The following is a 24,609-nucleotide window of genomic DNA, read 5'->3' on the forward strand; positions in this document are numbered from 1 at the left end:
TACCCTCTACTTGGTGTTAGTGTGGTGTTCGAAAATTAAAACGGGAATAAAGTGTAAAAAATGGGGGTAAAACCAAAGGGAGTAAAGTGTAAAAAACCATGGACGACCTCCATATTAACATTGCAGCGTAAGTTGTTTATATATATGTATAAATACCTGTCACTTTCCGAATCCCCCAGGCGTGCGGTCATCGAGGCGGCGGCGGTGGGAGCCGGCGGGCGGGTGGGCGCGCGTTGGATCCAGGCGGCGGTGGGAGCTGGCGGGCGGGTGGGCACGTGTTCGATCCAGGCCGGGTGGGCGTGCATTCATCCAGGCAGAGGGAGCTGGCGGCGAAAGCGGCCTCCGGAGGCCGCTTTCGCCGCCGGCTCCCTCTGCCTGGATGAATGCACGGCCCCCGCCGGCAGTGAAGGAATGCCCGTGCGATTTCGGCGCTCAAGGCAGTCACATGGCATGACGTCACGACGCTTGACGTCACGCCATGTGACTGCCTTGAGCGCCGAAATCGCACGGGCATTCCTTCACTGCCGGCGGGGGCCGTGCATTCATTCAGGCAGAGGGAGCCGGCGGTGCAAGCGGCCTCCGGAGGCCGCTTTCGCCGCCGGCTCCCTCTGCCTGGATGAATGCACGCCCACCCGGCCGCCTTGAGCGCCGAAATCGCACGGGCATTCATTCACTGCCGGCGGGGAACGAGGGTGTGCCCGGCGGGGAACGAGGGTGCGCCCGGCACTGCCGCACTGTTTCTACCGCGGCCTTAGAGTATCGATCTGTGTGTTAGCAAACGAAGGGCAGGCTAAATACCAGGATGTGATGACATCACTCGGAGGGGACACCCCCGCCATGACGCGGATAAAGGCGTGGGTGGCGTGCGCACGCACACCCTAGGAAGGCCCTCAGGAATATCATGGCGAACGCCGTTGCCTATCCGGGGACACCGGAGATAGTGGCATGAAGATGCGGCAGCAGCCATCTTCCCAAGGCTTGAGGAGAGAGAAGGAAGAAAGGTGAGGCACAAAGGTCGAAGCCATCTGAGATCGGACGCAACAACATTTTTTAAATAATATTTCATGGTTTCATGTTATAGTGAGCAGTTTTACAGTTATAACTTTGCTTACTGAAAGTTACTATCCTGTTATTTAATCATTTGATATGATGATCAGTTTTAAATTTCGTGGGCATGCGGTTGTACTCTTCAGTAATTGGCCTCTAGATTAAATGATGTCAGAGGGAGTAATTCAATATGCACTGTAGTTGTTCGCCATTGCTGTTTCTTCAAGGCTGATTGTAGGTAGCTATAATAAGAATTTAGGTATGTGCATGTGGAGACATTATAGGGCATTTTTGTTTTAATTTAGAACTTGACACAAAAACTTTTGTTTTTATATTATGGCATGTGGAACAATTGATGAAACATACACAGAAGATGCAATATGGATAGACATCTTTTTTTTTTAATAGCTCAGCTGGTTTAAACACAGCCATGAATGATATAAGCTAAATCTTTGTGAAATATTATTGATATGCAGGTTTATGTTGTAACAAATTAGGAGTATGTAAGCTCAGTATTTTCTCTTGTGATTAAGATTACACCCTAAAGAAACTATTAATTAGCAAAATGGAGGCCTCATGTTGGGAAATTCAGTGAGACCTGTCAAATTTTGAGTGCTGAATACATGATGCTTTATCTGCAATTTTCGTTCTTTATTTTTGTTTTGTACTTCGTTGGCACGCCCAGATTTAGGAATAGGCAACTCGGGCATTTGCCTACGCCACCAGATTTCGAAGGTGACAAATAGCCAGGCCAAAGAGGAGATCAAGTATGCCAGGGAGGAGCCTGCTCTAGCAATCCACTCCAAAGGGGCACTGCTATGGCACTTTGGAATTCTGGAGGGGAATTAAGGTAGAGACACTTCACCTACTATCTGATCTCTGTCTCTCATCTCACATGCTCCAATCCAGCCTATTGGTGCTCAAATCCTAAATCTGACCTTGTTTGTTGGTGATTTTCTTTAATTAAAGCATCACATATATTCTGCATAAAAAGAGGAAAATATTGGGATGTTTTTATGTCAACAATGATTAAGACCTCTTGCATTACCTGGTGGTGATAACATGGCAAGTTATGTGTTTGCTGCCATGAGCAATAACTTATGAATTAGCTTTTTCATCCTTACATATATAAATGTGTTGCCATCAGTGTAATAAATTTTATCCCAGGACAAGCAGGATGCTAGTCCTCACATATGGGTGACATCATTGATGGAGCCCTGGTACGGAAAACTTTCTGTCAAAGTTTCTAGAAATTTTTGACTGGCCCTGTGAGGCCACTGAGCATGCCCAGCATGCCATGATATTCTCTGCCACGGGGATCTCTCTTCAGTCTTCATTTTTCCGCGCTGCTGTAGGCATCGCAGAGCAGGAGCCTTGTGAGTTTTTTCTCACAGTATTTGCTGACTAAAAAGTCAATTATTTCTCATTCATTTTCTCCCACAAGGGATCTCTCCGATTTCCACCAGCTGGTGAGTGATCGCAGTCTCGTTTTTACTCATTGAGTAAAAACTTTTTCTATCAGAATTTTCCCTCATTTCATTGACGGCTGTCGATTGAAAATGGCTTCCGGATTTAAGAAATGTCCTATCTGTAATTGGACAATGTCCATTACAGACCCACACCTCGCGTGTGTTCTTTATTTGGGGGACAAACATGATGTCACAACCTGCCCTAAATGTGCAGAGAACTCCGAAGGGAAGAAAACTTCGTCAAGAAAAGATAGAGCATCTATTCCATCTATAGCTTTTGCCTTCTCCCTCAACATCGACAAAATCTTCTCCGGCCGGAGCTCAAAACGAATAATATTGAAAAAACGCCGTCCGGAGGGGTCGGGAGACCATCCATCGCCAACGACATCGATAGCATCGATGAGGTCAGTAGTCGAGCACCGACCGAAACACCATCATAGACATCGACACACATCGACACCGGAGCTTCTCTCCCCAGAGGCACCGATCGCTAAGCAGCCAAACGTCAGGAAACACCGCTATCCTCGACGCCGGGACCTTCACCTCACGAAGAAACACCAATAGTCGTACCTCCACAGGGCTCTGTGGAAGGAGTATCGACACCTCCACTGCCACCGCGTTCAGTTGCTCTGCCTGCACCAGCTGTTCCTCAGGAATTGTCGGATTCTATCCAGCAAGCGGTGCTCCAGGCCCTTAAGGAGCAGATGCCCATTCTGGCGCCCGCGCCAATGCCGGTGTTTACACTGATGCCGGTTCCAGAACCAATGTCTGTACCACTACCGATGCCAGTGATTCCACCGAAGCCGGTGACTACACGGATGCAGACTACTCCGTCGAGGCCGGTGACTACACCGATGCCGACTACTCCGTCGAGGCCGGTGACTACACCGATGCCGACTACTCCGTCGAGGCCGGTGACTACACCGATGCAGACGATTCCGTCGAGGCCGGTGCCTACACCGTTGCCAGTACCACAGCCTAAAGTAATACCAGCACGACCATTGATGCCACAGACGCCATCTTCGATACCGGACCCGATACCATCGATGCCAATGACAAGGGACCTAGGGCATCCAGAACTGGTACTATATCAACTCCTAATGAAGAGATTTGAAGAGGTAGTTGGTTCTTCCTCCCAAGCCCCGGAAAGAACAACCTGGAGGGATACCCCTCGATGACCCGCAACCAGGTCCTTCAGGGCTTCCTCGTCCACCTAGATCTTCTCCAATATCTCCTCATCGAGAAGATCCATTTGATACTTGGGACGAAGGACATACAGACACTTCATCTGAAGATTTTATGTCAGATCCTTCACCTCCAGACCCAAGGAAGAAATCTCCACCAGAGGATTTATCCTTCACAAATTTCATCCAGGATATGGCAGACACCATACCCTTCACCTTAGTGACAGAGGAAGATTCGAGATAACAGACGTTGGAGGTTCTCCAATTTGTGGGTCCTCCAAAGCAGGTAGTAGCCATACCTGTCCATGACATCCTTCTGGATTTACAACATCGACTTTGGGAGCATCCATGCTCAGTGCCTGCTGTAAATAAAAGAATGGAAACAACTTATTTGGTGCAGTCTGCTCCTGGCTACCAAATGACACAGCTTCCACACCAATCGGTGGTGGTAGAATCCGCACAAAAGAAGTCAAAGCGGATAAGGCCACATTCCTCAACTCCCCCAGGAAAAGATCATAGATTCTTGGATTCCCTGGGAAGAAAGGTTTATCAAGGAGCCATGTTAAATTCTAAAATATCTTCTTACCAATTATACATGACTCAATATCAAATAAATCCGTGAAAACAGATGCAAGAGTTTATACCATCATTGCCACAGCAACATCAAGAAGCAGCCCAGGCAATTATTCACAAAGGACTGGAGGCTGGCAAGCACGAGGTCCATGCTGCCTATGATGGGTTTGAAACAGCATCCAGAGTGGCTGCATTGGGAATAAGTGCAAGACGTTGGGCATGGCTTAAAGCCTCGGACCTCAGGCCTGAAGTCCAAGAAAAATTAGTTGACCTCCCATGTCTTGGCGATAACCTTTTTGGTTCCAAGGTACAAGATGCGGTTGCTCAATTGAAAGAGCACACGGAAACCCTGCGACAACTTTCATTAATTCCGCAGGATCCAGCTACACAGTCAACTCGTAGGCCTCAAAGAAAAGAACCTAGAAGGCCCTTCTATCAACAGAGGCGTTATTACCCTCCAACATCAAGGGGCAGATCTTCTAGGCCACAACAAAGTGCTCAGCCCAGACAACCTAGGGCGGCTAGGCCTCAACCTCCGCCACAGACGGGACCGGCTGCTGGCTTTTGAGGCGTTTCCCAGAGACCGAAGCCATCTCTCTAATCCTCATCCAGAGTTTCCGGTAGGAGGTCGAGTATCCTCCTTTTACAACCATTGGTTAGAAACAACAACAGACCAATGGGTACTTGCAATAATATCTCGAGGTTACCAACTCAATTTCCTCTCAATTCCAAGAGATTCTCCTCCGAGACCTCTTTCTCTAAGCGAAAATCACATAATCCAATTACAAGTAGAATTATCCACCCTTCTGAGAGCCAGAGCTGTAGAGCCGGTGCCCTGGACTCAGCAGGGCAGAGGATTCTATTCCTGTTATTTCCTCATTCCAAAGAAAACTGGAGGCCTACGTCCCATCCTAGACCTCAGAAATCTCAACAAATTTCTGAAGAAAGAAAAGTTCAGGATGGTTTCTCTAGGAACCATGCTTCCACTTCTTCAAACAGGAGATTGGCTTTGTTCTCTGGATCTTCACTTATGCTCACATTCATGCTTCATGGTAGGCCATCAACATTCCCAGTACAGAGTACTACCATTCAGACTTGCCTCTGCTCCCAGAGTATTCACCAAATGTCTGGCAGTAATAACAGCACACTTGCACAAGGAAAAGTGTCCATGTCTTTCCCTACTTAGACGACTGGCTCTTCAGAAGTCATTCTCAAGAAGGAGCCCTGGCTTCTCTCGGTCGAACAATTACTCTATTTCATTCCATGCGTTTTCTCATCAATTATCAAAAGTCCCATCTCATTCCGTCTCACAAGCTTCAATTCATAGGAGCAGAATTGAACACCATACTTTCAAAAGCTTTTCTACCCGAGGATCGGGCAGACACACTTTCCCTACTGGCAAACTCAATTCACTCAAAGAAACAAGCAACAGCTCATCAGTTTCTAACCTTGCTAGGCCACATGGCATCCACAGTTCATGTCACTCCTATGGCAAGGTTAGCCATGAGGGGTAACTCAATGCACTTTAAGATCACAATAGATCCAAGCCATTCAACCTCTGTACTCTCCAATTCAAGTAACCCACCAGCTACGTTCATGTCTACTTTGGTGGGCGAACAAGGACAATTTGCGCAAGGGCTTTCCCTTCTAGCAACCAGTCCCACAGATAACTTTAACTACAGATGCATCCACCTACATGACAAAGTGGTTCTCCGTCCACATCCAAAATTCCTTCCCAAAGTAGTTACGGAATTCCACTTGAACCAATCTATCGTTTTGCCCACATTCTTTCCAAGGCCTCATTCTCACCAAGGAGATTGGGCCTTACATACCTTGGACTGTAAGCGTGCGCTAGCATTTTACTTAGACCGCACTGCAGTCCACAGGAAATCCACTCAACTCTTTGTATCTTATGATCCAAACAATCCGGTAAAAGCAGTGGGTAAACATACTCTATCCAATTGGCTAGCAGATTGCATACAGTTTTGCTATGAAAAAGCAGGCCTTCCTCTCCAGGGGCGAGTAAAGGCGCATTCAGTGACAGCAATGTCAATCTCAGTAGCACTCTATTGTTCAGTGCCAATTCTTGACATATGTAAAGCAGCAACATGGAGTTCTCTTCACACCTTTGCAGCTCATTACTGTTTGGACAACAAGATTCAGCTTACGGACAATCTGTTTTAAAGAACTTGTTTCCAGTTTAATCCCAACTCCTTCTACATCCAATCTGCTGTGATCTTCGGCTGCCTCATTTTCAACAACCATACTTCACTGTTGCTTCACTGCAAAATGACTCAGCCTCTAGCTTGCTAATCACCCATATGCGAGGACTAGCATCCTGCTTGTCCTGGGATAAAGCAAAATTGCTTACCTTTAATAGGTGTTATCCCAGGACAGCAGGACATAGTCCTCACGAAACCCACCCGCCACCCCGCGGAGTTGGGTCCGATACATTTTATTATTTTGTTTTTTGCTAAAGCTTATTGCTACATACGAGACTGAAGAGAGACCCCTGTGGCAGAGAATATCATGGCATGCTCAGTGGCCTCACAGGGCCAGTCAAACGTTTCTAGAAATTTTGACAGAAAGCTTTCCATACCAGGGCTCCACCAATGATGTCACCCATATGTGAGGACTACATCCTGCTGTCCTGGGATAACACCTATTACAAGGTAAGCAATTTTGCTAACTGTAAGTACAATTAGTAATTTTTATTTAGTGTTCTATTTGAACGTTTACATATACTTTTAAGAACACTATTTTTCAAATGCCATTTATATTGCCGCAGTTTTTTTTCTATATATAGTGTGTATATTTATACATATGCATCTACTAGATAAATGAAGCTTGACCGACGTGCCTCAAATGTGCAGTAGAGAACCACTCTACCGTGCATGTGCGGGCAGCACGTCGGTCAGAGCTTGCCTGTAACAAAAATGGCGCGGCGAGGAGCAGTAGCAGCGCGCGAGGGAGGGAGGGAGGGACCTCCCCCGGAGATCTTCCGTCTGCGCCATCCGAAGGGGTTGTGAATGAGCTGAGAGAGGGGGAGTGACTGAGGGGAGGGGGGGAGGGAGGAGGGAGTGACTGAGGGGAGGGGGGAGGGAGGGAGGAAGGAATGACTGGGGGGAGGGAGGAGAGGGAGGGGAGGGGGGAGGGAGACTAGAGAGTGAGGGGAGGGGGGAGGGAGACTAGAGGGTGAGGGAGAATGAGGGGAGGGAGGGAAGAATGAGGGGTAAGGAAATGGACTGAAAAAAAAAAGTTAATTTATCCCGTTGTTACGGGCTTAATGGCTAGTATAAATATATTTGTATATGTATATCTGTGTGTCTGTATAGTTTCTCAGCATTTATACTTTCAAGCACAAATTATCTCTATTTTGAATCTAGTTTAATATATTTGTAAATTATATGTGCCCAATTTTTAACCATTTAAATTTTTATTTAATAGATAAAAAATCATTTTTGTAGAATTTGTTTTTAAAGATTTCAGCGTACTGTCTTTGCCACAAGAGGTCACTGCAGTATTGGTTCTAAATTGGGGACCAGCTGTGGGAAAAGTAAGGAAAAAAAGAGGCTGTACATCATTTTTCTGCTAAGGAGAGCCCTTGGGAGGGAAGAATCCCACAATAATGCTGAAAATTGAAGGAAGGAAGGAAGGAAGGAATGATATTTCGAGACAGAAACTGAAAACCACTATCTCTGCTTTGGAATTCTTTCTCTGTCCAAATCAGCTTCAGTCTTTCACAATACCAGGTTGTCAGTAGCCATCCGTTATTGCTCATTCCCACTTCCATTCACTTTTACTGAATCAGAATAAGTATTTCCCAGTCTTCTACGAGTCAAGGATCATTGACTAAGATGTTTGTTTGTTTTTAGAAATACTATTTTAACTCTCTCTCTTGTGGTGTTGAATAGAAAGATGACTAGGATCCCCTGCGGTGGAGGTGCTAAAAGAGCGACATTTGGGATTCCTGTCAAGATAAAATGGAGACTTGTGATTAAGAAGGGAGATGACATGTATTGTTAGATGAAACTAGCATGGTGAATTGTACCTAAGACTCTTCTTTAAAAATATAGATTCATATGAACTTGCAGTTTTCAGTAAAATTTCCTAAATGTTATCTTTTATATTTTTAGCTTTAGGAACATTTTCTGATGTTTTTGGAGACGAATGGAAGGAGAAAACAGATAGAGATTTTGCTAAGGTAATTAGAACAATTTAAAAAATATTTTTAAGGAGATATTTTCTATAACTGAATTTATGTAATATCTCACAGTAGAAAGCTGGTGCATCTGCATAAATAGCAGAATCAGCCTGTAGATGATCTACCTAGTTTTCTACTCTGAGGAAAGTAAGATGTAAAATCCATCTTTCTGTGGGAGCCAGTCTAAGAGAATGTACATAGTGAAAGTGAGTCCAGGATTAGAGAAACAAATATGAAATCTAGAGATTATTAACTATTGCAACAGCATTCAGAAAAATAGAATAGAATATGCATAAAGGTGAAATTTTCAAAGCCTGGCATGCTTCAAAACCTGGAGATACTCGCATAAGTTGGACCGGCGTGTGCTGAATGGATTTTAAATGCTACCTGAGTACGTGCGTACTTGCTGCCACGTGCACAAACTGAAAAGTTTCAAAAAAGGGGCGGGACATCAACATTCCTGGATTTCATTTTGAAATTATCGCGTAAATACGCGCACAGATGCATGCTGAGGTCTCCTGCTGTGTAACTTTACTTCTGCTGTGGATGACGTGCACGTTATAAAATAAAGATAAATAGAGAGGTTGGTGAGGTTTTAAAGGTTGGGGTAACAGGGCTATTAAACTAGGTGGGTTTGGAAGTCCTATTTCTTACCTGGGTGAACTGGGAACAAACTGGTGAAACTTGTCTTGGTGTTGGCACGCGTATTTTTTAAAACCCCTACCACTTGTGCAGTAAAAGTGGCCTTTGCGCGCATAGGCGCGTGTCAACTTAAAATAGCATTCACATGTACATGCGGTCAGGCTATTTTATAACATGCACACATATACGTACGTTTATGTTAGAAAATGGCCATGTCCCTGGGCATGGGCTGATGAATGCACGCACATGTGCACCCGCGTGCCTGTTTAAAAGTTAGCGCTCCTCTGTGTAAATTATCTAGTCACCAGCTCACCAGAGGCATGTGACTATAGCACCAATATTCTAGCCCAAAATCATTGTGGAGGTGGGGGTTGGATCTGAAGGAAGGAGCCACTACTTTCAAGTGCTGTTGCTTTCATTTCCACTTGCTGCTTTAGTGTCACAGAGTGAAGCAGTAGTAGCAGCATTTGAATGAAGTGCTTTCTTTCTACAGACACTTGCACTGAAATTTAGGTGTATTGTGATACTGAGGGAGAGTGAAAAGATACACGAGAGTGAAAGAGCAACGGGGGAAGTGAGCAGTGGGGAGGGGAGAGAACAAAGAAGAAGGAAAAAGAGAGTAAATGGGGAGGATGGGATGCAGAGAGATATAGAGAAAGGGGGACATGAGTACAGAGGTGGAGGAGGATGAAGGGGGAATCCTCGAGGAGAAAGGAAAAAGAACGAAAGAAGATATAGGTAAGATCAGCTTTGTAGGAGGAGAGGGGAACAATAAGAGTGTTGTGGAAGAAGCGTAGAAAGAAGGGAGGAAAATCTCAGAGAGAGAAGGCAAGGCATTATGCAGCTTTTTGTGGAACATGTGAGTAATGCCAGAAATTGCCTTAAGTTCAGATAGTTGCCACCAACAAGAAGGGTCATGTCCTATTTTCTTCAGCTTAACCTTGTTGGGCACCTAGCTACAGAAAATATAAATTGCTGCCAATGTGGCAATTTGTAGACCTGAAAGTTTATGTTCTAATATATAGATAAGACAGATTTGGGGTGGGGTTTTGTCTGTATGCATTTATTTATATTTTTATCTACTTTTTCAAAGAAAATGCTCAAAGTGGAGTATAATAATAATATAGAACAATTCCAATAAGATCAACTTAAATCATAATCATTATAATAAATAAACATATAAAACATTTCCAATAAAACCATTCCTGGGAACTCTAGGTTTTCCCTGGAGAGACTAAAAATTTGCATCAATTTCCTGGTCTCCAGGGAAATACTAAAAAGATCTAGGCTTCTCTGTTTACTGCCCTAGCCACTCACCATTAGTAAATCTGCAGGTAGGGGAAGGGTAAAACTGGAGCATACACACTGCAGGTGGCATGTGTAGAGAAACTGCAGCTGTGATTCCAGAACTTGAACTCGGCTGCAGGTAGAGTAAGGGGTACACAAGTTTATGAGCTGTGACTTATAGGGAGATGGGAGCAAAGAGAGGGCTGCTGTCAATCTGGAGGGGGGAAATTGGTGGTGGTAGTGGAGGAGAGAGAATGTGGATTAGCAGGGAGGGGTTGGAACAGAGAAAGTTGATGGGATGAGGGTGAAAGGGAATAGACTAAAAAATAATCAAGGGAATAGACTAAAAAATAATCTGAAGTAATATTTCTTTCCAGAGAGGGTGTTAGATGAATGGACGAGCCCCGCAGGAGAACGGGGCTCGTCTTCCGGAAGTAACTTTTCTTCTTAAATTTGGGTTTCTTTGTAGTTTAGTTCTAATGCTCTGAGAGCGTGCAGATAGTCCCTAACTGCTTTGGAGACGGAAAGTGCTGGGGATCTGCACTTCCTGCGGGGGTGTGTGTGCTGGGGGCTGGCGTCGGATTGGGGTCTGGTCCGTCTCCGGCTGCTGGCAGGAGTGCACTGTACCCATTGGTCCTGAGTCCATCTGCTACACGCTAGGAAATTGTTGATTGTTAATGTGGCTCACGAGAATGAGCGCTACTACCTGGAGATAATACCCTTGTTCAATGTACATACACACGGTTAATGAGACTCCATCATTGCTCTAGGCTTCAACAGCAAGAGGAAATGTGGAAGAAGAAAAAAAAGGATTTGCATTCACAAAAAAGCAAGGTGTAGCTTGCTTGTTATGGCGGTTACTTCCCCAAAACCAAATAAGCCGATACTTTACTTTCAAATCATATCCAGCATAGCTCTCTGCTTAAACAGCAGGGGAGAAAGTCTAATACTTCACTTTCAACGCATAGCTCTCTGCTTCAACGGCAGGGGGAATGTGGAAAAGAGGATCTGTATATGGACAACAACCAACAAGGTCTGAATTACATAGTCTGGGTGGACAAAGGCATGGGTGTAGCCTGCTTATTGCTGCGGTTACTACACCTAATTAAACTAGATATTCACTTGGATGTGGTTCCGGCACTGCTCTCTACATTGGTGGTGGGGTGGAGGGGAAATGGAACTAAGGGGTACTAAAAGTCAGGCGTAACAAGTATGAGAGAAAAAAAAAAGAGTGCATGGCTTGCTGGGCAGACTGGATGGGCCATTTGGTTTTCTTCTGCCGTCATTTCTATGTTTCTACCCTAGGATCATGTCCATTGCTGATCCTTATGAGGTATATATCCTCTGCCTGGGGGCATTACTTGACGTCTGGGGTTGCCGATTATGCTCCCAGATGACTCTGATGGGATATAGGTGTCAACTCACCTCTTTGGGTCGAAGAAGTTCGAGCCATCGGCATCAGCATTGGCGGCATTGGATCTGGGAGCCACACTTCTAGACACCGCACCATCGACATTGGCGGGACCATTGGTGGTGCCGGAAACCAACCACCGTTGATCTCCTCCAGGCCGAGGACATCAGGTTCCTCATTATCAGTCTCAGTACTGGGGAAGGATCAGGCCGAGCATTGAGGGAAGCCGAAGAAGCATAGACACCGATCCCAGTCGATGCACGTTGTTGGGCACGGGGATGTACTGGCTCATGCCGCTATGTCCGCAAAGCAACCCCGCAGCAAGGAGTGCTAATTCTCCATCGATGCCAAGGGTCTGCAACAGTCTCTACCGGTCCTGATGGTAGTCACTGATCCGCCTCATGCGTCTGAAGAACATCTAACCATTCCTCCTTCCTCTGAGTTGGTGTTGGCATCGGCAACGTTCGAGGAGTAGCTGGAGCTTCATGTCCAGCAGGTGGTGGATCAGACGCTGCAGGGCTTCGGTTCTGTGGCACCAATGGCACTGAAACCAGTGCTGCCCGTCAGTGTGCTCATCAGTGCCTTACCGACCCAGCTGTCGTCAGTTCCTGAGATGGCATCTGTTCCTGGCGAGGTACCAAAGCCTTCCCTTACCAATACGGTGGCTGTCACTGGTTCCTCTGAGGAGGAAGCTCCACCCAGGCTGGCAGATACACCGTGGCATGTAGTTCCCCATCCAGTTTTACTGTTGCTTGCACCTCTGGATGAAGGACGAACACCTAGCCACCCCATCCCCTGTGGCTTACAGTGAGGATGTGGACACCTATGACCCCTGGGGGGATGATGCTTCAAAATTCTCCTAGGACTCTGAGTGTCTCCTCTCAGACCCTTCTCCTCCAGAGGTGCGAATGAAGTCTCTGCCTGAGGACTTAACCTTCACAGGGTTTGTGAGGGTGATGGTGGAGGCCATCCCATTTCAGTTGTTGATGGAGGAGGATGCCAGGCACAAAATGCTTGAGATGCTCCAGCTCATGGAGCCTCCTAAAGAGATCGTGGCTGTCCCGGTGCACAAGATCCTTAAGGAGCTGCTGCTGAGGATATGGGAACACCCCCTCACAGTGCCTCCCATTAATAAGAAAGTGGATGGGGTTTACCTCATCCAGAAGGCCGCTGGATTTGATAGGCGTTAGCTGCCTCATCAGTCTGTTGTCAAATCTGCTCTTAAGAGAGCCAAGCGTTCTTGGACTCATTCCTCTGCATCCCCAGGGAAGGACCATGGAGCTTTACATGAGCCGGTACTCTGACATCTGGAAACAGGTACAGGAGGTGGCTGAGCAGCTGCCTCAACAGCAGCAGGTTGCTGTCGTGTTGCTGGTGAATAAAGGCCTGGATTGTGGAAAACATGAGGTCCGAGTGACCTAAGATGTTTTCAAGACTGCATTGAGAGTCTCTGCAGTGGGACTCGGCACCCGGAGAATGGCATGGCTGCGGGCCTCTGATTTCCAACCAGAGGTACAGGAAAGACTTGCCGATGCATTGTGTACTGGGAAGAATCTCTTCGGAGATAGGGTGAGAGAAGCCGTGGCCCAACTTCGGGGCCACCATGAAACCTTCCAATAACTTTGCCAGCATTCTAGATCCATCCTCTTCTAGGAGGCCGGCAAGCCAGGGACTGAGGAAGTATTTATTTCAGTAAAGGAAGTACTATCCTTTGCCCCCTCACTCCCATCAATGCCATCAGGGCTTCAGCGGCTGTCCCAGGCAGCAGAGAACTCCTAAGCTCCAGCCGGTGCTTCAGTCTCCAGGGACAAGGTTTTGACTAGATCATAGGAAGTGTGGGCTAGTTGCCTGTACCAGGGATGATGGACTCTTCGGTCGGAGGCAGGCTGCAATTCTTTTCGAGTCAGTGGCCCAGTGTATCCTCAAACCAGTGGGTTCTTTCCATCGTCCGTCAAGCATATCAGTTGAACCTGCTGGGTATCCCACCAAATTGCCCTCTGTGCTCATTTTGAGGGCTGGTAGTGCATCAGGAGGTACTGCTAGCAGAGCTCTCTTCCCCCTTAACGGCCAGGGCAGTTGAGCTCGTACCACCAGGGCAAAGTGGGCAGGGATTCTACTCCAGGTACTTCCTGATTCCAATGAGAACAGGAGGACTGCGTCCCATCCTAGACCTAAGGGCCTTGAACAAGTTTCTAAAAAACGAAGCTCAAGATGGTTTCCCTGGGCACCTTGATCTCCTTTTTACAAAAAGGGGACTGGCTATGCTCCCTTCATCTAAAGGACGCATATACTCACATCAACATTTCCCCCGGTGACTGGAATTATCTCTGATTTGTGGTGGGAAAACAGCACTTCCAGTCCTGGGTGTTGCCATTGGGGTTAGCATCGGCCCCACGAGTCTTTACAAAATGCCTAGCCATGCTGGCGGTGCACCTCTGCAGGCTGGGAGTGCATGTTTTCCCTTATCTGGATGATTGACTGGTCAAGAGCACATCTCAGGCAGGGGCTGCCAAGTCCATGCTCTTGACCATCCAGGTGTTGGAGTCACTATTGTTTGTTCTCAACTACCCAAAGTTCCATCTCAGCCCATCCCTTCAATTGGACTTCATAGGTGCCCTGCTAGACATGACTCAGGTCAAGGCGATTCTGCCTCTTCAGAGGGCTGTCACCTAAATTACCATCATGGCAGAGATTCAGCAGAGCCAGCAGGTGTCAGTCTGGCACATAAGGCAGCAACCATCCATGTTACTCCCTTGGCATGTTTACACGTGCGCAAAACCCGATGGACCTTGAGGTCACAATGGTGCCAGGCCACTCAGAGCCTCCAGGATTGCATCTGAGTCACCCCATCTCTCTGGGACTCATTGGCCTGGTGGCGGGTACTTTCAAAATTGTAATGCGGGATATCTTTTCAAAGTCTCCCTACTCAATTGTCTTAACCATGGATGCATCCACCCTGAGGTGGGGGGAGCTCATCTAGTTGGGCTCAGCACCCAGAGTGTCTGGTCCGCTCAGGAATGCTCCTGTCAAATTAACTTCCTGGAGCTTTGAGAGATCAGATAGGCGCTATGGGCTTTCAGAAATTGGCTGTGCAACAAAGTTGTCCTGATCTAATCCGACAGCCAGGTAGCCATGTAGTATGTCAACAAGCAGGGAGGCATGGGATCATACCTCCTGTGTCAGGAAGTGGTCCAGATCTGGTCATTGGCCCTGTCCCACAGGATGAAGCTCAGGGCTACGTACCTGGCCGGGACGACGAACATGGTAGCGTACAGGCTGAGTCAAGCCTTCAGACCCCACAAGTAGTCCCTGGATCAAGGGGTAGAGAATCGGATATTCCCCCTCTGGGGGAGCCTGGATGTAGATTTGTTAGCATCCCCCTGCAACAGGAAGGTGTCTGGGTTCTACTCCCTGTACAGATCAGACAGCAAACCAGCCTCGATGCCCTTGCCCGTTTTTGGGGCAAGGGTCTTCTGTATGTGAATTCTTCAAGCCCTTAGTGGTGAAGACTCTCGAAGCTTCATGAAGACAAGGATACTATGATCCTCATAGCCCCTCATTGGCTGAGACAGGTCTGGTTTCCACTCCTACGAGAATTGTCCATTCGGAGACTGATCAGTCTGGGGACTTCCCCAGATCTCATCACATTAGATCGAGGCAGGCTGCGGCATCCCAACATCCTGGATGTTTATTTATTTATTATTTATTTAAAATATTTTCTATACCGTCGTTAAGCGGGTGCCATCACAACGGTGCACAAAAACTATGTTGTATAAAGTGTTTAGAATTCTAACTCTTAAACAGGTGCCATCAAAAATACTGTTGAGAGATTAATCCTGCAGCCTCTCGATCTCTGAGGGATGTCTCTCTGGTCTTGATGGCTTTTAGAAAGCCATCCACTAGAAAGTCCTATGGACTAAAGTGGAGGAAGGTTTTCCGTGTGGTATGAGCAGAAGGCCGTAGATCCGTTCTCTTGCCTCACACAAAAACTGCTAGATTACCTTCTACACCTATGAGAAGCTAGCTTAAAAACCAACTCTGTTAGAGTTCAACTCAGTGCAATTGGCACATACTACCAAGGTTTAGATGGATCGCCTATCTCTGTACAGCCTAAATTTGTACGGTTTATCTGGGGCCTGCTTCAGTTGAAGCTTCCCCTAAAGCCTCCTGCTGTGTCCTGGGACCACAACATGGTATTAGCTCAGCTGATGAAAGCAATTTTTGAGCTGCTGTGCACCTGTGACCTGAAGTATCTGACCTGGAAGGTTATATTTTTGGTGGCAGTCACCTCAGTGCACAGAGACAGCAAGCTCCAGGCTTTAGTAACTTATCCACCTTACACTAAGTTTTATCATGACAGGATGGTCTTGCACTCGCACCCTAAGTTCCTGCCTAAGGAGGTGATGGACTTCCATCTGAACCAGTCCATCGTCCTGCCAACATGCTTTCCCAGGCCCTATTCGCACCAAGGTGAGCTAGCATTGCATAATTTGAGACTGCAAGCGAGCCTTAGCTTTCTGTCTGGAGTGGACAGAAGCCCATAGACAATCCTCCCAACTTTTTATTTCTTTTGATAGGAATAGGTTGGGCGATGCTGTTGCCAAACAGATGCTGTCCAATTGGCTAGCAGATTGCATTTCTTTCTGTTATGCCCAGGTGGGGCTGCATCTTGAGGGGTCTTGTCAAGGCTCATTCTGTCAGAGCCATGGCAGCATTGGTGGCCCAATTGTAAGTAGTTCTTGTGGAGGAGATCTGCAAAGCTGCGATGTGGAGTTCTCTAACACATTCACATATCACTATTGTCTGTATAGGGATGACCGACACGACAGTAGGTTCAGTCAGTCTGTCCTTCAAAACGTGTTTGAGGTGCAGAAACTTACTCTCCCTGCCTAGGGCATGTTGTTTGGGATCAGGCTGTCTCCTCTCTCTGTTACCAACAGCACTGTTGTTATTGTGCCCATTGGCACTTGGTTGGGTGTTTGTTGGTCCCCTTTTGTATTGGGGAGCAGCCTGTAGCTAGGGATTCCCCCATGTGTGAGGACTACCATTCTGCTTGTCCCTGGAGAAAGCAGAGTTGCTTACTTGAAACAGGTGTTCTCAGAGGACAGCAGGATGTTAGTCCTCAAGAAATCCGCCCACCATCCAGTGGAGTTGGGTTTCTCCTTTTTTTGTTTTAATTTTAATTCTATGTTACAAGACTGGAGAGGGACCCCGCGTGGACTCGTGCTATAGGGCATGCTCAGTGTGCCTAGTCAAAGTTCTAGAAACCTTGACATAAATTTTCCGCATCAGGGCTCCATCTGATGATGTCACCCATGTGTGAGGACTAGCATCTTGCTGTCCTCAGAGAATGCTTGTAACAGGTAAGCAACTCTGCTAAGCAACTCTGTTTGAGGTGAGTGGTAGGGATTATAATTGCTGAGCAATTGGTATGGGTGAGCAGACTAGATAGGCTGAAACATTTCTTTGTTTCTGTGGTATTAATTATTTTTTCTTCTTGCCTCTTCTCCCCCTACCAGTCAACAGAAATCCCAGGGTAACAACAACTTAAAAGTTCCCAGATATGAATAAAATACACAGACTAAAATAGTAATATACATGAAACAAAATAGAGAATTTGTGTGAATTTATCAGGGGAAAAATAAATGCTATCCAATTTTTTTTAAACATTACAGGAAACAAAAGGATTTTCATAAGAGTCTCTCTCTTTATTTTTGTAGCCATGAATTAGGATCCTCCTGGAATCTGAGATCTGGCTTTGAAAAACTTTAGTGTAGTAGGCAAACCTGGTACCAGCTAACATTATAAATAGGAGATATTTTGGTTCTGTTAAATACATTTTTATTAAACATAAAATACCTTTTAAAATAATTTTCTAATTCCCATTTGGAATAAATATAATTACCTGTTATTCATGGTTTAAAATTTAATAGATATGCTGTTTTTATGTAGGTACAGTGCCTTACAAGAATTTTCATACTCTTGTATGTTTTTCACATTCAGCTGTCTAAAATATGCAAATCAGATGGGGTTTGGGGGAGGAGTTAAGATGGTGTCATGAAGCTGCAGTGAAGATCTCTCAACTATTATTCTCTTAGTTTTTCTTTATCTTTTTCAATATGCTGCCTAAAAGGAAGGGTAGAGTGAGTCTACCCTTTGGAGACTCAGCCTTTTCTCATGGTGCAGTTGATGATCGAGGGATTTTTTACTTGCACATTTAGCTTGGAGGAGGTTCCTCTTTCTACCTTGAACTCCAATGGAGGAACACCGGAGCGCCAAGGGAGTGCCAACTTGTTCAGTCTTCCTAGCTGCTGATTACTGCCAAGTGAGGGGGATGTGGCATTTGGGAAGTGTCTCGACCTTGGATGATGACCCCAGAGAGGAGCCGTGTTAGTCCCACATTCAGACGATCTGTTGGCACCCTGTAGTGAGAAGTTAACGGAGAGTAGTTGGTGGTGTATTGGAGCGTCAATCTGTGAAGCTAAAGGTGAATTGTTTCAGCAACAGCCCTAAGGGTTGCCTCCCGCTCTTGGCACAGTGACCTCTCCACTGGTTATGCCCCAATGATAACTTTAGATGCAATATGAATTACTTTGTTAAGGTTGGACAATTCTTTAAATAGTTGTTCTTCTGATATAAGTCACTTGGCTGAGAATTTCAAGGCTTTATCCAACAAACAAAAGACCTTAAGTTTGGACCATACTAAGAAAATAGAGATGTTGGAGAAGGACGTGGCCAAAATAAAAATGATGAATGTAGGGGCTATTTAGGATAAGATTGGATTCCAGCAGAAAATAGAACAGTTAGAAAACCAGGCAAGATCTCTAAATATTATTTTTTCTGTAAACCGATAAAATGTTCCCAACGATTGTCGGTATATAAAAATCTTAAATAAAATAAATAAAAATATGCAGTTACTGAATTTTCCCAGAGCCCCAGTATGAGGTCATGGGAGTTTTGGGAAAAAGTATCTTTTGGAGGTGTTGGGAATAATTCCTGAAACTGTACCCTCAGAGTTTAAGATTTATTTCCTTTTGATGGGGAAAGGCATCTCAGGACAAATAATGGACTCAAAGCCCCGGATGGATTAGATACCCTAGAATTAACAGCTTATCTAGACCTGTCCACTGTGGATGAAAATCAATGGGCTACCATTTTAGTATCATTTTCATTTCATTTAGTTATTTAAAATTTATATTCCGGAATTACATAAATGCTTATGGTAGATTTTGGTAATAACAATTCCAACAGGACCTTTAGTATCATGATGTGCCTCTTCTTTTTTTTTTTTTTCCTATAAACTGTTTATGGGACAAGGAAATAGGTTTATCCTAATGTAGCAAATGTTACTCAGACTAGAGAGAAGCTCTACTTAATGCACCAGGTAGTTAGGGCTTTGGGAGCCTTGTTTTTTGCTCCGAGGAAAAACAGGAGGGTAGTCCTCACACATGAGCAACATCATCGGATGGAGCCCACCACTGAACTTTGATCTCAAAGAATCTATAACGTTCAAACATGCCCTACCGAGCATGTGCAGCAGTAGTCATCTCTCTGCCAAATAGGCAGAGTCCCTCAGTCTCTCTTTTTCAGCGGAGCCATTTGTGGTCGTGGGAGTTGTGTGTGTCACAGTATTTAGCTTTGTTCTCTCCTCAAAATTTTTGTAAGTGATTTTTTTTCTAGAGCTGCAGCTGTTTTCTTTCCTTTACCATAAAGTAGTTTTATTTCTTTCCTTTTTCTTCTTCCTTCCTTTATCTGCCACCCACATGGCGGACCTTAGTTGCTGTGCAGTCTGGCAGAGTCTATTTCTATCCCTTATTAAATAAAAACAGCACCAGCAGTTTAGTATCTGTGTCCTCTCCTTGCTCTGTCTGTTTTTGTACCTTTGTCAGGTGCTGGCAAGACTGACTGAATGCAGTCCGTGGGTGATCCGTGTAGGCTGCTGAGCCTGGGGACTTAACTGAGTTCTCCCTGAGCAGGAGTTCCATGTCATTTCACCGATTGATTGTCATTGATGAAGATTCAGACAGTGTAGAGATTGAAGACCACACTGTACCTATGGGGGGGGGGGGGGGGGGCTCGGGCTCATCCTCCCCACATTCAAAGGAACTAGTCTCCACAGGCAGAAGCCCTAGATATGACGTACCTCACTTCTGCTTGCCGGTGATGCAATGCAGTCTCCTTGTGAAAGAGAGTGAGCAAGAGCCTGGGCAAGCAGCTTGCTGTCGCACCTTCAGTGCCATGCCCAGTAACAGTTGCCCATGCACATCTGTGACCAGCTCACCATTGATCTGATGCATCGATGTCAGGACCGCATAGGGGACCAGGACTGACAGTGAGCGCCATGATCACCCTTTACGCTGTCGAGGTGCCAGGGTGCCCTCGATGCTGTAAGGGCCTTCTGTGCCATAGGCATGTGTGGATGTGAAGTCTCGATGCACCGGAGTCATCGAGCGCCTTGGGTCTCGATATGGCAGAATAGCTGCATTGACCTCTAGTGTCTAGTGCTAGGTGCAATCGAGCGCCATGGTCCCACTCGATGCCACTGGAGCCGCCCTCAATGTCGATACTTTTGGGCCATCAGTGCCTTTGATTCCATTGATGCCTTCGATCCCATTGAGGTGCATGAGTGGCCACCCTTGATGCTGTCAAGATACATGACCTCGATGCTGCTGCAGCAGCCTTTGATGCCATCAAGGTGTGTGGCCTTGATGCTGTGGCAGGCCTCAATGCTGCGGCCACCCTTGGGCTCATCGCGGTACTTGGCCTCAATGCCATCGTGGTGCAGATTTGCCCTGATTCCGTTGATGCCATTGAGGTGCGGGGCCACTATGGAAGCCATTGGGCATGTTCGTATGAAAGCCATCGGGCGTGTTCGCCACCGATGCCTTTCTTTGCTACTCTCGACAATGTGAAGCACTAAAAATGAGGCACTGGGTTCGCCATTGAGCGCCTGGTCATCCCCTAAGCCATCGGCTCTTGAGAACCTTCGAGTACCATTGAAGCCCCCAAATGACAGGTGTTTCGGCCTTAATTGGATTGAGCGCTGGGATTGCCATTTACTCAAGGCGCCCTGGTACGCCGAGGCATCCAGATGCACTGGGTCCAGTGCCCTTGAGACACCTTGCCGGTGTCCCAATGGGGCATTGAGGGGCATAATACTATCCCATCACTGGCCCCATGGCTATCGGGCATTATGGATACTGATGATCTCAGGGGCCCTGAGTTGCTGGGATCAGGGGGTATCAGAAGCCCTGCCTGGATTCATGCATCATCAGTGTTAATGAGCCATCAAGCTCACGACATCAATGTCCTTGGACGGATAGACGAGCTGAGGGGAACAGTCGATGGCCCTGACAGCCATTGGTTCCTCTGGGCACCGATGAGGCGTGTCGGGGCTGCAGAGCTTCTGCCTGCAGGTGTCCCTGGCATCCTTGATACCGCCAGTCCATTGATGCCTTCCGGTATCAGGATCTCTTTTGGTGCCACTGGACTGTTGAGGTCCGCGGGTGCCTGTAGCGCTGGGGATGGCACTATATACCGTAGAACTGATCAAGATTCGGTCAAGTGCCATTGAAGCCCGGGGTGCAGCATCTTTTGGTGCCCTTGATGTGATCAATCATTGGTGAGTACAAAAGCGATATGAGACACTTGGGTACTAGTGGACACAGTCCATATGACACACCCGCAGAGCACCATGAGTACCATCTGTCGTCATGTACATAGCTGCTGTCGTTCCATGAGGAAAATGGCGGTTAGCCATTCCTGACACAGTTTTAAGGGCTCTGTCCAGCTTCTTGGAGCATTATCAGGTACTGGAGGGGGTGATGCCATAGAATGCTACCCACTGCCATGCCATTTTCAGAGCCCCAGTGATACTGGGGACGCTGTCGTCACACTGTTCTTATGCACTCCACTGGGAATTACTGTGACAGTGGAACACAGCATGTGCAGTCAGGTACGGCAGGGCATCTACCCCAAGCGCCTCAGACGATGGCAGGCAGAATTCTCCCTGCTTGTGCAGTTCTCAGCCATGGCAGGGTTCTGCCATCATCGCATCAAGGTCTCAGCCTCCTCATCAATTCTGCACTACAAGCTGCTGCAGAGCACTGGTGAGGAAGGCATCATCACATGCTCTGTAATTCGTCTTTTTGCAGCATGTAGCCAGACTCTAGCAAGTAGTGCTCGTTCCTTGCTTTGCCGAGGGACTCTATCCACGAGCACGGCGAGTGGGGACATAGGTGTGCTGCCATCCAAAGGATGGGATAGCACTGTATGAGTACTGTTTAGCATGCTTTTACAATAGAGGTCTCTATTCTCCAGTTGCCTTCTACTGTATATATGTGTGTATGTGCATGTGTGTGTTTGTTTCCCGCGTGGTGAGCACAACAGGTTGTGTGCTGCAGCCACAGGACTGACCTAGGACTCTGTTGGTGTCCAAACTCTAAGGGGAGTAGACACTAGGAGGTATGGTTGGGAGTCGTCTCCTTCCTCAGAAGAGGGGTATGTCTTTCGACCCCTTTTGTGTCTCAAATCCATTTTGTGGGGAAGTCCTGGGGCTTCGTCCCTGGTAGGTTTATTGCTGAACCGGAGCCTCGATTCTTTGAATTGATGCATCTCCTTATAGACCAGGGTCAGGGGACAGCAGAGGCGGTCATCTATCCATTTTTGCTGGGACCCTCTTCGATGATTGCCGTAGTGGCCTTCCCCATCCGAGGGTGGCTGCCAGTGGCAGATTGGTCACTTTTGAATGTCAGCAATCAGTGATTGTGTCTCAGCTCTCACCTGAAGAGTTGAAAGATTTTTCGGGGTCAGAAGGCCCTGATTCCTGTTGCTTTCCTGTCCTTTCAGGAAGGGGGGATTTGACTTGGTTCCAGGACAACTCTTCCGGGTTCCCCTCTGGACGCCTGTTTGTTCATCCCTGCAAGGGGTGTCACTCGTGCTCTGTTTGCTGGAGAAGGCATGTCACTTTAAAAATTAGGGGTTTCTCCATTCAGGAGTCACCTTTAATACCTGCTGAGCTCAATGGGCATTTGATAAGGACCACTATTGCCATTCATTCTCGCCTGCGAGACCCTATCTCAGTGTGGAGTGTTCTTATCCATCTAATTGGCAAGTATGCCTATCGACCTATTGCCATATATATGGCTAAAGGAGTTTGGGGACGAGGGACCCTGCAACAGAGGTGCTGCTCGTTGGTTGCAGTGGCTTGCAAGCTATATTTCCATGTTTTAGGGATAGCCCTGTCTGCGGACAGGGGAGTCCTGGTTCATGTGACGATTGTTTCATTTACTGGACCGCGTGCTCCTTTGGGACAAGTATATGCTATCATGGCTGAGGTATTAATACCTGAGCATACTACAAAGACGGAAGAAACAACACACACATGTAGGTGAATACTCACAAAAAAGAATGTGTGGCAACAAAGTACAGTACTGTTCAAGACATGTCCATAGGGCTATTTATTTCAAAGCATACTGCACAAAATTTTGTATACAGAACAGACAGAATGGCTAAACACGACAATCCGAGTACATGTACCGCAAAGAAATCTAAGGTCAGCCAATGAAGGCTTACTGACAATCCCTAATATAAAATTCGCACACCTAATTGAAGTCAGAGATAGAGCAGTGTCAATCGCGGGCCCGGAACTGTGGAATTCTCAACCAGTAGAATTGCGACTTCAGGCTGATATAAAGAAATTCAAGGCAAAATTAAAAACCTGGCTTTTTAAGTGTGCTTATGTAGAAAGTAAATAGAATTTTATGATTGTTTTAGGAAGTGCCGCTATTTATATTGATTTTAGTATACACTGGCTCCCAATCAAGGTTAGAATCTCCTACAAAGTACTAACAATCATACACAAATCTATACACAAGCTCATTCCACTGGAACTCAATATCCCTCTTCAGCCACATATACCCTCCAGACCGGTGAGAACAGCCTATAGGGATACTCTCCTCGCCCCAACCATCAAAACCTCATTAAATAAACGTACTCTTTCCATAGCAGGCCCCGCGCTATGGAACTCTCTACCACAATTGCTCCGGAAAGAACCTTGCCCTATCGCCTTTAAAAAGAGACTCAAAACTTGGCTATTCGAACAAGCTTTCTATCTATAACAATAATTCCGCTCAAGCTTTCCAAATATGTACACCTTGTACCATGACTACTTTATATTTAGCCAGGTCCTCTCTAGAACCTCATTCATTCTTTATTGTATTCTTTGTTATTTAATCCCCAGTTTACTTGATCCAAGTTTATTCTCCTGTTCGATGTAATTGCATTCGGTCATGCCTGTTTAATGTTATAATGTAAACCGAATTGATATGTAACTTTGCTACATGAATTTCGGTATATAAAAATGTTAAATAAATAAATAAATATAGAGTAATAGTAGTCATTTTACTTATTATTGTAAGTACTTATTATAGTTTTAGCATTAGAATTTTAGTACTTATTTATTGTTATTTTACTGTGCTGATTGTATTTTTAAATTTTTGATTAATGTATGTGTCGTTTTTGCTTCTTATGTTTATTTATTGTAAACCGATATGATGGAACCCCGATATGTCGGTATATAAAGAATAATAAACTATAAATTATTCCGATGTAAGAATGTTATCCAGAGAAGCCCCAACATGACCGTGTTTTGCGTCAGGGGGACCAGCAAATGTTCATATCTACAAGCAGAAAACATGAATCAGTATTGAGCAGGCAGTTCCCACAAACCCAGAAAATATTAATCAAGAGAAAGATTCTAATAGAAATAGGAAGAGACCATACCAGGCTGGC

General features: G+C 46.1%; 1 protein-coding gene across 1 annotated transcript in view; it reads left to right on the plus strand.

The window, feature by feature from the left end:
• The window catches only part of ARID2 (AT-rich interaction domain 2), a 736,417-nt gene that overhangs the window by 217,699 nt on the left and 494,109 nt on the right, over positions 1-24,609 (plus strand). The window contains exon 6 of the mRNA XM_029615213.1: positions 8,410-8,477. Coding sequence (XP_029471073.1) covers positions 8,410-8,477 — 68 coding nt within the window. The remainder of the gene's footprint in view (positions 1-8,409; positions 8,478-24,609) is intronic.

This window comes from Rhinatrema bivittatum, chromosome 9, assembly GCF_901001135.1.
Source record: "Rhinatrema bivittatum chromosome 9, aRhiBiv1.1, whole genome shotgun sequence".
Classification (NCBI taxonomy): domain Eukaryota; kingdom Metazoa; phylum Chordata; class Amphibia; order Gymnophiona; family Rhinatrematidae; genus Rhinatrema; species Rhinatrema bivittatum.